This window comes from Ochotona curzoniae, unplaced genomic scaffold, assembly GCF_017591425.1.
Source record: "Ochotona curzoniae isolate NIBS_2020 unplaced genomic scaffold, NIBS_Ocur_1.0 scaffold_4701, whole genome shotgun sequence".
Taxonomy (NCBI): Eukaryota; Metazoa; Chordata; class Mammalia; order Lagomorpha; family Ochotonidae; genus Ochotona; species Ochotona curzoniae.
The window spans coordinates 51,426,505-51,438,897 of NW_024467122.1; the positions used below are offsets into that span (position 1 = coordinate 51,426,505).

Below are 12,393 nucleotides of genomic sequence, written 5' to 3' on the forward strand. Positions count from 1 at the left end.
AAAAGTCTAGGGTATTCTGCTACAACAAAGAATTATCCTGCCAAAACAGTGCCAAGGTGGAGGGCCTCCCCTCCATCAGAAGATAGGAGGAAGGATATTCTTAACTTTAACCTTGCTGTGGACAATGGGAAAAAACTCAAAGCAACTCATGAGAAGAAGGATGGATAAATATGATGCAGTATATTGATATGACAGACTAATCGCAATTTTTAAAAGAATCATAGTGATACAGCATCAACAGTTTCCAAACAGAAACTGCAGAAATACATACTTGGTAAAAATTCATCTGTACTTGTATAATTAAAAAAAAAAAATTCAGGGCAGTGCAAACAATTCAAGTATAAAAATACGAATTAGAAAATCATCAGATTCCCGACAGTGGCTGCTTTTGAGGAGAAAGAAGAGTAGAACTGAAGATCCCCGGGCACTTTACAACTTTGTCTATGTTCACTTCGATTTTTTAAAAGATCTGAGGCAAATATGCTAAAGGTTACCATTTATTCAGAGGGAATTGTTAAGGACACAGTATCTGTTATTATTTTCCAAAAATAAAATTGAGTCACACATCAGCGATTTTCCATGGTCTCCAAAAGTTCCCAGAAACACTGACAGATGACTCTGACAAAAGCCACAAACTCCTGAAGTAAGCAATTAATTTAATTTAGTCTTACGGACTTCTTAAGAACTCTTCGATAATTACACCATCTATGTTTCGACGCTTCCATTACCAGCTTTGGTGAGAAAGTAAGTTACAGGTGACCTTTATATAAACCACAACCTTTCCAGTCTTGCCCGCCTGTGTCTCTATTGCTCAACCAGCACATGGCACAACATTCTCTAGGTTCAACACTTCACGGGGGCCCTCCAGTCTCATATATACACTCCCTCTCCTGACTCACAAGCTTTTCCTTTGATTTCCTTTTTAGAGATCTGACCCAATTTCCAAGACTTGTGGCAGTCCCAAGTTCCTGTTTTCATTCAAGCAATTAGAATTTTATGACATTCTTTTATCTATTCTGGGAAGCAGGAGCTTTCTCTCCTATCTCTGACTCTGAGCTCACTGTCCTTTTCTTCTAACTCCTTGTTACCAGCTGAAGGCAGTCATGTTCTTGAAATTTTGTAACAAAACAGGGTAAACAACAGAAAACGGGAAGAAGAACCTGTTCACCAATACGAGGCTAAAGAGACATTTTAAAAGGTCTAAATTCACGGTTAACAAAGCAGAAATAGAAGCCTGACAGAAATAGCTACGAACCACGCCACGACTTATTTAGGCGCACCTCTGGGAGAAGCTGGGGGTTAATGTACTGTTTCCAGAGCCTATGTTCTCTTCCCAAACTTCATTGCAAAAGAAAACTTCAGACTTAATACTGGGTTAAAGGGCAGCAGCCTTCCTCCGGCCTGAAGCAGCAAGGAAGGAAGGAAGAAGGAAGGAAAGGAGGAACAGATGGAAGACTAAGCAGGGAGGCCGACTGACAGGAACATCTCCGTTAACTGGAACCTGGAGAAGAGGCGGAAGGGAACGTAAAGCACTCTACTCCTATATGCCTTGGAAGTTAGAGCTGCGTGCGTGGTACCCTAACGCCCTAAAGCACCTTGCGCTTGCTGGAGGGCTACATCCGGAATCAAGTGGAAAATCCGCACAAATTTCAGTCAGGGATATTTCTAACACGGCCAGCACAAACACTTTCTCTTCCCACCTTCCACGGCGGACATCCCCCTCCCCCACGCCCACACACCTCCACTCCCACCCCACTTCCTCCTTAATGCAAATTTTAATCCTGCACACCTAGTCCCGTTCTGACACTGATCAACTAGTTCCTACTGCCTGCCATAACGACTCGTCACCAACTTCCCTAACCACTCTCGGCACTGACTGCCCACCCCAGCCAACACCGGTCAACTAATCCAATTAATCCAAGTAATCCTCCTACTCACCGATCCCCCACTCTTGCACAGTCCTTCAAACCCTCCCCTGAGTCACCACACTTGGCAACAGCTAAGGCTCCCTCCACAGGGACCGCCGGCAGTGCCTCCTCCTCCAGCCCAGCCTCGTCCCCTCGCGCCCCCCGCGCCCCCCACGCCTCTCGCGCGGAGCCCTCCTCGCGGACCCCGCTCGCTCCCTCCGAGACCCGCGCCCCTGAGGACTCCATCCTCAGGCAGGACCACCCGCACGTCCCACCAACTCGCTTCCTCGGCTGGTATCCCCCCCACAGCCCTTACACACCCGGCTGTCCTCCCGCTGACCAGCGCCAGTGTCCTCTCCTCACGCAGCTCCGGGTCACGAACACCGCCGCCCTCCATCCCGACTCCACTAGCCTTTGCCCGCCTCGCGGCCTCTCCGCCGGCCTCTGTCGGAAGGCGGCCGCCCGCGTGCGGCTGCCGGAGCTCGGCACGCACCGAGCCCACCCGCCGGGGATTCCGCCCCCCGGCCCCTCCACAGCCACTCCCCCGCCGCCCCCGGCCCGCACTCACCCTCCTCCCTCCGCGCGCGCGCAGCCGAACCTGCCGGCAGCGACACCTGACAGCGGCCCAATCCAAGCGCGACTGCCTTGGCGGCGCCGCCAATCAGCAGAGGGCGCGCACCGGCAGCAGAGTCAGGCTGCGTTGGCCGGCGCTTCTGTGTGGAGGAGGGTGGTCCCTAGTGGCCCTGGGAGGGACTGCAACCTGATGCTCCCCCCCCACCACCACCACCTCCTTTCCTCCGAGGATTTCTCACTGCGTCGCCACCGAACAGATGCTTGCACATCTACAGGGACAGAAAGCGAGATGCCGAGGAAAAAGCCAAGTTTGTGTCATCGCCTCCTATTTGCTTTGCAAGACAAACTAGGGCTCTGATATACACAGAGATCCAATAAAGTCGATCCAAAATGTTAACATGTAAAAAGCAGTGATGGGGGAAAAAAACATTAAAAAAAAAAAAAAGATGGGACACTAGAGACCACAATGTAAACAGAGGAGCGGACGAAAATAGTTATGGGAGGGAAGAGAGAGACCTCACTGACAGAGGAGAAAACGATGGGCGTGCAAGACTGGGCAAGTGATTCCTCCCCACCATGTTTTTCCTTTGCCCTCCAGACTTGGAACTAGACAGCCCTGGATCTGAATGCTGGCTTAACCTTTAATATCTGTGGGGCCTTGGGCAAGTCATTAACTTCTCATCCGTAAGAATGTAGTGATTAAAAATCCAGTTTTGAGGGTACTGATTACGTGCAAGCATGTTCCTTAGGTAGATAAGATTATTGTCCTTGCAGCCTCACAGTTCCAAGGTCCTTGTTTCTTCTCAGCAACCTTAATGATCTTCCCCCTTTTTCTATCAGGTGCCTCGCTGTACTGACTGGTAAGACAGGCTCCCTAGATCATGCGTTGTTATGCCCCCTCCACCACTCTAACCCTTAAAACGATAGCACATTCTAGGCATTGAACTTTTCTTGTTGTCACCATCACCCTAAAAAGGTAGGGTCTATCTTCAATCATCCACTGAAAAAATCTAATTCAACTGAACAAAATAAAACATGTAGACGTTCCATACTGTAAATTGCTTTTTTTTTTAAAGATTTTATTTTTATTATTTTTTTATTGGAAAGGCGGATGTACAGAGAGGAGAGACAGAGAGGAAGATCTTCCGTCCGTCCGATGATTCACTCCCCAAGTGAGCACAACAGGCCGATACTATGCCGATCCGAAGCCAGGAGCCTCTTCTGGGTCTCCCACGCGGGTGCAGGTTCCCAAAGCTTTGGGCCGTCCTCGACTGCTTTTCCCAGGCCACAGGCAGGGAGCTGGAAGGGAAGCGGGGCTGCCGGGATTAGAACCGGCGCCCATATGGGATCCTGGGCGTGCAAGGCGAGGACCTTTAACCACTTGCGCCACCGCGCCGGGCCCTGTAAATTGCTTTTTAAAAATGGACTTCTTGGGTCCCGCACCATGGCCTAGTGGCTAAAGTCCTCACCTTAAGCACCCCAGGATCCCATAAGGGCCCTGGTTCTAATCCCAGCAGCCCCGCTTCCTATCCATCTCCCTGCTTGTGGCCTGGGAAAGCAGTCGAGGATGATCCAAAGCCTTGGAACCCTGCACCCACGTGGGAGACCTGGAAGAGGTTCTGGGCTCCTGGCTTCAGATCAACTTAGCTCTGGCCATTGTGGCCACTTGGGGAGTGAATCATTGGACAGAGGATATTCCTCTCTGTCTCTCCTCCTCTCTATATATCTACCTTTCCAATGGAAAATAAATAACACTTTTTGAAGCCAGAAGCTTCCTCCAGGTCTCCCATGAGGGTACAGGATCCCAAGACTTTGGGCCGTCCTCAACTGTTTTCCCAGGTCACAAGCAGGAAACCAGATGGAAAGTGGGGCCGCCAAGATAAGAACCAGTGCCCAAATGAAAGTCTAGCACATGCAAGGTGAGGACTTTAGCCACTAGGCTACTGTGCCAGGCCCACTGTAAACTGTCTTAAAATATCAACTATCATTGACAACTATTATTAAATGAATCAAATAGCACATATAATCACTTCCTATAAGGTATTGAACAATTTGTAAGATATTTATTTATTTGAAAGGCAGAGCAGCAGCAACAGTAGAGAGAGAAAGAAGGAGAGAGAAAATCTACTTATTGATTTATTCCCCCCAATGGACACAACAGCTGTATCTGAACTAAGCTGAAGTCAGGAACAAAGACCTCTGTCCAGATCTCCCCTTTGGGAGGCAGGGTCCCAAGCACTTGGGCCATCTGTTATTGCCTGTCCAGGTGTCAGTGTCACAAGCAGCAGCTTCATCCCCTGCACCACAGCACTCGCTCCTAGAACAGTATTGTCAAAGTGAGTATTGGGGGCAGTGTTGTGACTGTATGCAGTGCTGCTGTGAGTCCTGGCCGCTTTGCTTCTGACCCAGCTCCCTGTTCTTGCACCTGGCAGGGCAGAAGATGGCCGAGGTGCCTTGGCTCCTGCCATCTGCATGGGAGATCCGGATGCTGTGCTGGGCTTTTGGAGAGCAAGCCAGCGGATGGAAGAGTCTTTCCAGCTCGCTCCCTTTCCTCTCTTTGTCTCTCCCTATCTCTGTCACTCTGGCTTTCAAATAAATATATATAAGAATATTTAAACACAAAGAAACCATTACTACATTGTGTGCCTGCCAGCGGTTCACAAGGAATAAGTACACAAATCCACATGTTTTCTCAGTGGAGTTGTTCAAATGTGAGCAACTACTCTCCAAAGGAGTAACATCTGTATTCCTCTGACTGCTTTTCTTCTCTTTCTGTAATTCTTCTTCCCATCCCCTATCTCCTTAAACTTGGCAACCATCTTCTCAATCAAATAACAACCCAGTGCTCTGGAAGATTATCTCGCTCCTTTACCTGGGTAAATACGCACCCATTCCAGGTAATTATATTTCCTTACTCACAGCTACTAACTTCTCCTAGGTAATAAGCTCCTGCTGCACAGGTAGCATTTTTCTGTCTCTTCAAGGGAAACCATTCTCCATCTGCAGAAATCTGCCAGGTATCTGATAATTACTTTTTTTTTAGATGTATTTATTTTCATTGGAAAAGCAGATTTACAGAGAGAAGGAGAGACAGAGAGAAAGATATTTCATCTGCTGGTTCACTCCCCCAAGTGACCACAATAGTTAGAGCCAAACAGATCCAAAGCCAGGTGCTTCTTCTGGGTCTCCCAGCGCAGGTGCAGGGTCCCAAGAATGTGGCCAGATTTCACTGTTTTCCCAGGTCACAGCAGGAAACCAGATTGGAAGTGAAGCAGCTGGGACATGAACCACAGCACCCATATTGGATGCTGTCACTTGGAGGTAGAAGATTAGCCAGTTGAGCCATTGCACTGCCCCCGTTATAATTACTTTCCTATCACAAGGAAAGAAAAAAAAAAAAAAGAGCTCAAAAGGGGGTGGATGCCTTCTATGGATGAGGAAGGTAGAAAGAACACAAGAGTGCTCCTGGAATCTCATGAGATGGGCCAGAAAGCAAGGTAAAGCATATTTCTCTTCTCCCAAATGCTCTCTCCTAAAACACAAGAACCTCACCATCTTGTAGGGGCAGTAGGACAGCTGAGTGAGGAGACAAAAGGACAAAAGTCCAATGGAAAACAAAACCTGAGATCTCAATGTACATTTCAAGAAGAGACAGAGAAGAGGGCCAGGGAGTGGGCGGGGGAGATTCCCTGATGCCCTGCCGCCCTTGAACACCGTTGGCCTCTGCGCTGGGGATTAGACAGCATTAAAGAGAGAGAGAGGAAGCATAAGGGGTACCTGGAGACCTGTGCCTGCCTGTTCCTTTCCACACCCAGTCGTCTTACCACACCCTTTGCCTCATTTTACATTCCCCTTCCAGTCCAGGAACTGGGAGCTGCACAGAGGGAATAAAGAGGAGAGGAGGAAAAGGAAACACACAATTCCTGGCCCAACCCCATCCCCACGCCCAGGCGGCCCAGCCCAGCAGGCAGGTAGGTAACCCCCCCAAAAGGACTCAGGGAGCCCTGGCAGCAGCAGGCTTTGCTGAGCCTGGAGAAGAGGAAGAGAAGTGAAGAGGTGAAGTAGGGGCGAGGAAGAGGGTGGGAGCAGCAAACAGAAGCCCGGGAGCCTGAGAAATGGGGGGAGGGGGGGCGAGGGCTACAGAAAAATAGCAGGGCTCCAGATTTGGGGGCAACACGGGGGGCGGAGGTCACAGGACAAGATAGGGTAGGAGCGTTTCCCTGTATGCTTTCAGGGACTCCTTCCTCAAGCTTGCTGGGAGAGCGCAGGTGAGGCACCTCGGCCCTCTTCCTGATTCTAAGGAAAAGGTGACCTTGAGGCAGACAGCGCTCCTCCAGCTCGCTGCCGTCTCCCTGTCTTCCTCGCCTCTCTCTGTTCCTCTGTTGTCCCCGGGGGCCACCGCCCCTAGAGAGATGGAGGGGTTGCTGGGCACGAGCCAGAAGTTTAGAACAGCTTGGGCAATGTGACCCTTTCCCACCCACACAGTAGACGAATCCGGTTTCGGATTCAAACCGAGGGGCTTGGGGGAAGGGTTTTTCGGGTTTCCCTCGTGGGTGCTGTCCTCTACTCGGTGCTGAAATCGGGGCGTCCTCATTGGTGGGCCTACCTCCCCCTCCACCCCGGCTTTCGGGTTGCGAGGCTTGGTGCCCCTAATTACCTGACTGCGCTGCCCACCCCCACCCCCGCACACCTAGCGCGTTGGCAGGCGGCAGGGTGGAGCCTGTGGGAGCCCCGCCCCAGGAGACTGCGGCTCGGCCTCCCATCTCCTCCCGCCCGCCCCGAGCTCATTGCGCCTCTCCTGCAGCCTTCTTGGCACCCGGCTCCAGCCTTCACTCCGACACCCCCACACACACCGCCTCTATTTCTTCTTCAGTCTGGGACTCAGCTCCGGGCCTCAGCGTGATTGATTGCACCCTCCGTCTCGGTTCCTGTTTTGCCGCCGTTCTTGCTCCAGGACCCCATAGTTGGACCCCCAAGCCATGGCTGGTCCCTTCTCCCGTCTGCTGTCCGCCGGCCCAGGGCTCAGGCTCCTGGCTTTGGCCGGAGCTGGGTCTCTAGCTGCTGGGTTTCTGCTCCGCCCGGAACCTGTTCGAGCAGCCAGCGAACGTCGGAGGCTGTATCCCCCGAGGTATCAGTGATTGAGGCGCGGGTAGGGAGATGGGGGACCGGGAGCACGAAGGTAGGGGTAGAGACAGATCCGAGCCACACAGAAGGGCCGTAATCACGTAATCGCCAAGGCCCTGGAGCCTTAAGGGGAGAAGTTGGGGAGAGGGCTGTACAGCTTGCGAGCCCTTAAATGGGGGCCTAGTAAGCCAAGAGCATTTCTGGGGATCTGTAATCCACAGTCCCTGCCCCTACTCAGGCAGCTCTGTCCCTAAGAGTTCTAACTGCATCCACTGCCCAAATCGCTAAGGGGAAGGGAAGACCAGGAACTATCCTTTTCACTCTCCCATATCTCTCTTTCCCGTTATTCTCCCCCATTTCCCTGCATGTCCTTCCTTAGTCTTTCCCCTCCCCCATCCTTAATGCTCTGTTCATGGGAGGAATGAACCCAGCAGGTCTGGAGGAACAGAACTAGCCAGCCGAGACAGCTAGAACTGCTGGGAAACAATAGACTCTGGAAGTCTCTAAAGAGATTACCCAGGCTTAGCCTCCTTTAAATTCTCCCTCCTCCCATGGAGCAAAGCCAGAGGTGGTTTTCTGGACAGCTCCCAGATGACTGCACTAGCTCTAGGCCCTGTGTCCTCCCTCCATGGTTACTGGATACACCCTTCCCCAGTGCTGAGTACCCAGACCTCCGAAAGCACAACAATTGCATGGCCAGTCACCTGACCCCAGCAGTCTATGCACGACTCTGCGACAAGACCACACCCACTGGTTGGACACTAGATCAGTGTATCCAGACTGGCGTGGACAACCCTGGCCACCCCTTCATCAAGACCGTGGGCATGGTGGCTGGAGATGAGGAGACCTATGAGGTAGGGAGCCCCCCTCCCAGGGTCTTCCTGGTAACCCAACTCATCTTCTAAATAATCCTGGCTCCTTTCCCCTTCAACATACCTTACTTTGCCACCCTACCCCCCCAAAGACTCTGAACCACCTATACTCAAATTAACCATCCTTCCCTCCTAACTGCCCTTTAGGTATTTGCTGAGCTGTTTGACCCTGTGATCCAAGAACGACACAATGGATATGACCCCCGGACAATGAAGCATACCACTGACCTGGATGCTAGTAAGGTAAGTTACGTATTCCACTTCTTCTGAGATGCAATGACTTGTAAACAACACTCTGTAGCTCCAGTTTCTTCACTCTGAAGATTTCCTGACTCATGGGCATATTATTCTGCTGAGTTTTTAAACTTGATGTGGCAAAAGAATCGTGTCTTAAGGAATAGCAGATATGAGATAGGGTAGATGCCCATGACCACCTTGCAAGCTGGACAGTTTGGGGAAGTGTCTACAATGCCCCCCATTCAACCTGCATGCTTGCCCACCAAACCCTTCCTTCTAAAGCAGGCAGGTGTGATGCATGAAAAACCTAATTCTTAAGACTGCAGTCTTTGGAGGACCCTTTGTTCCCACCCTCTGTATCTTTGTCACTTTTGTTTATTTCTTGTCTTCCAGATCCGTTCTGGCAACTTTGATGAGAGGTATGTACTGTCCTCAAGAGTCAGAACTGGCCGAAGTATCCGGGGACTCAGTCTACCTCCGGCCTGCACTCGGGCCGAGCGACGAGAGGTGGAACGTGTCGTGGTAGATGCATTGAGTGGCCTCAAGGGTGACCTGGCTGGACGCTACTATCGACTCAGTGAGATGACAGAGGCTGAGCAGCAGCAACTTATTGATGTGAGGGGCCCTGCAAGGGATCTGGATATGGGGAGGAGACAGAAGACCGACCCAGAGGGGAGGCTAGGCTAGATGAAACAGATGGGCTCTGAGAGGCCCAAGGGCTTACAGGGAGAATTCTGAATCCAGGTCTCTCTGCTTTTGCCAGGACCACTTTCTCTTTGATAAGCCCGTGTCCCCATTGCTGACCGCAGCAGGAATGGCTCGAGACTGGCCAGATGCTCGTGGAATCTGGTATGATGCTGCCCCTTCCCTTTCTGGATTCCACGGCCCATAAATGCTTCTGTTATCCCCCTCAACTCTTACTTTGCCTCTTGATCCCTTTCCCTCCAACTCCCCTGCCTTCAGGCACAACAATGAGAAGAGCTTTTTGATCTGGGTGAATGAGGAAGATCATACTCGTGTCATCTCCATGGAGAAAGGTGGAAACATGAAGAAAGTGTTTGAAAGATTCTGCCGAGGCCTCAAAGAGGTTAGACAGAGGGTGGTTGGGGTAACTAAATGGGAGGAAATAAAGGAAAACCAAAGACTAGCATGGGCAGATTAATCACATGGTTTATCAATCAATCCAGGACACTTCTGACAGTAAAACAGATCCACTATGAATCACTCCAGGATAACAAAAGGATAACAAGTATAAGCCATACTGTCCTGGGGAAACCAGGACGCATGGTTGCTGTAGGAATAGAAAGAGAAAGAATATCAGAAACTCAAAAGAAGAAAATAAAGCAATTGTTAGATAAGGCAAAGGATGTCTGAGATTGCAGGACAGTGCCTGTGGAGGGTGGTGTGACATGGTGGGGAGTGTACTATGGTGTTTGAGCACAGACTGATGTAGGGGGTAAGAAACTGACACATTCATGATCCTCAAGTAACCACCCAGTGCTGAGCCAAGGTAGGCCTTGCCTGGATTCTGTCATTCTTGCCAGTGTTATTACATCTGGGCTTTAAGCTGAAGTAGGAGGGAGACTGGGGGATGGGATGGAACATCTCAAGTTCTAGAATATGTGTGAGGAGTTGAACTGAATCCTCATTCCCATGTGGATTTGGTCTCCATATTTAGTTCTGCATTAGAAATTCCCATAAACCAAATTCCCACTCCATGATCTCATATATACAGTTCTATTTTGGACTTGCACGGAGACCAAACTTCTCTTTTAGATTCGAACTGTGAAGATTCTATTATTTTTGGCAAGTCACAGATGACATTCTGATTATGAGTGGCTAGGAAATATTCTTTCAAATTGTATGCCTCAGTTTCCTCATCTATGAAACTGAGATAAGATGTGGTAGGTGTGGGGATGAATGAAATAATACAGGCAAAGTGCTTGGTCCTCAGCAAGTGCTTAGCAAGTGTTAGCTGGATTATTATTTGGTAGGATCCTCCCACCACAGCTTGGGTGTTCCTGAAGTATAAACAATGTCTGCTTCACTCACTATCGGTAGTGGTCTGAGTGTTCATTGCTCTGTCTTCAAGACTAATAGTTATCTTCATGATTAGGATAGGTACGTGAAACAAAAGCAGTTTTCCATTTCTTTCCCATATTACACACACATACACAAACCTATGAATCTGGTTTTTCTGCTCTGTTTTCACATTTCCTTCTGCTCTCTCACATGTGTGCCTTCCTGGCTGACAGAAAGTCATCTTTCCTCTTCCTGTTGAAAAGCCTATGTCTTCATTTCCTGTCTGAAAGGACCCTTCCAAGCATTAAGCTTGCTAGCAAAGCAGAGATCATCAGTGCACGAACTCAATGAGTAACCAATTCTTTTTCTTGGTTCATTTTACCACCTCTGTTCATTTGCCTGGAGCATCCTTACTGTATCACTCCCTCAAGTGTGTTTTCTTCCACACACAAGACATTTTCTCATAGTCTCATCATTTTGTATATCATAAGAGCATCATGATCCTGCAACATTAAAATTACCTTATATGCATTATAATAAACCAATGCCATTCATTCAAATTCTTGATTCTAATCATATTTTTACAGTTGCTATTGGCCTAGCTAAAGAAGGGGCCCACATACCCCTGACGTTTCATTAACAGAATCTTTGTGGACTCAGGTGGAGCGGCTGATCCAGGAGCGTGGCTGGGAATTCATGTGGAATGAGCGTCTAGGATACATCCTAACCTGTCCATCTAACCTGGGCACTGGACTCCGAGCAGGAGTGCACATCAAACTGCCCCTGCTAAGCAAAGTAATGTTTATGGGGTTACACAGGGATGTGGGTGAGGAAAAGGGGGAGACATGTGACTTGGAAAGGAGTAGGTCATTTAGAAGGGAGTCAGGCATTGTGGTGGAAAGGTCAGGGCCCAGAGCTCTAAGCAGGTCCAAGGCTCCACACGCTAGCTTCCCTTGACTCTGTTCCCAATTCCTATTTCTCCTCCAGGATAGCCGCTTCCCAAAGATTCTGGAGAACCTAAGACTCCAAAAGCGTGGTACTGGAGGAGTGGATACTGCTGCCACAGGCAGTGTCTTTGACATCTCTAATTTGGACCGACTGGGCAAGTCAGAGGTGAGATCTTTAAGGACTAGGGTGAGGAGAGGTACAGATTATTGGGAGTTGAGATCTGGTAGTGAGTGGGCCTCACGAATGTGACAGAATCTAAAATAAAATTCAAATTGAGTGGGGGAGGCCATTGGAAATGAGTTTCCAGAGCAAGGGAATCAGCCAGTGCTAAAGGAAGAAATTCTGATCATGGGAAGCAGAGATTAAGGATGAGTGTCCTTCAGGTGGAGCTGGTACAACTGGTGATCGATGGAGTGAACTATTTGATTGACTGTGAACGTCGTCTGGAGAGAGGCCAGGATATCCGCATCCCTGCACCTCTTGCCCACAACAAGCATTAACTCCTCATCCCCAGCAGATGAGTAAAAAAAAACCCAAGACTTCTGCCCGTTTATGGTGGTCCATTCCACTTTTCCTGGACCTGACCCTGAACCCGTGCCTCCAGCCCAGTAAAGACTCTTTGCTGCGTTCCAGGTGTCTGTGTTGTTTCTACTGGTAGGGAAAGGAGCGGGCAGCCTCTAAGAAATGAAGAGGCACATGGGGTTATTTGT

The 12,393-nt window shown here is 49.6% G+C and overlaps 2 protein-coding genes across 10 annotated transcripts in view; one reads left to right on the top strand and one right to left on the bottom strand.

The window, feature by feature from the left end:
* Window positions 1-2,555, bottom strand: part of PPIP5K1 (diphosphoinositol pentakisphosphate kinase 1) — a 50,331-nt gene extending 47,776 nt beyond the window's left edge. For 5 of the 9 annotated variants that reach the window (XM_040970220.1, XM_040970215.1, XM_040970218.1 and 2 more), the window contains exon 1: window positions 2,476-2,555. The gene's annotated coding sequence lies outside the window, so the exon portion shown is untranslated. Of the gene's footprint in view, window positions 1-2,227; window positions 2,445-2,475 lie in introns of those variants that run through there. The other 4 variants (XM_040970208.1, XM_040970207.1, XM_040970211.1 and 1 more) reach the window with 3 other exon arrangements.
* A 4,711-nt stretch (window positions 2,556-7,266) lies between these two features.
* Window positions 7,267-12,307, top strand: LOC121149015 (creatine kinase U-type, mitochondrial). Its single transcript, XM_040969425.1, has 9 exons — window positions 7,267-7,608; window positions 8,260-8,458; window positions 8,624-8,719; window positions 9,107-9,328; window positions 9,477-9,562; window positions 9,677-9,800; window positions 11,396-11,530; window positions 11,723-11,848; window positions 12,067-12,307. The coding sequence occupies exons 1-9, from the start codon at window positions 7,460-7,462 to the stop codon at window positions 12,181-12,183; spliced, it is 1,254 nt and encodes a 417-aa protein (XP_040825359.1). The 5' UTR covers window positions 7,267-7,459; the 3' UTR covers window positions 12,184-12,307.
* Window positions 12,308-12,393: the final 86 nt, after the last annotated feature.

Coding starts and splice junctions, on each gene's coding strand:
- LOC121149015 (XM_040969425.1), top strand. CDS start 7,460: ATGGCTGGTCCCTTCTCCCGTCTGCTGTCCGCCGGCCCAGGGCTCAGG. Junction 8,459..8,623: donor GAGATGAGGAGACCTATGAG/GTAGGGAGCCCC, acceptor ACTGCCCTTTAG/GTATTTGCTGAGCTGTTTGA. Junction 9,563..9,676: donor CCAGATGCTCGTGGAATCTG/GTATGATGCTGC, acceptor CCCTGCCTTCAG/GCACAACAATGAGAAGAGCT.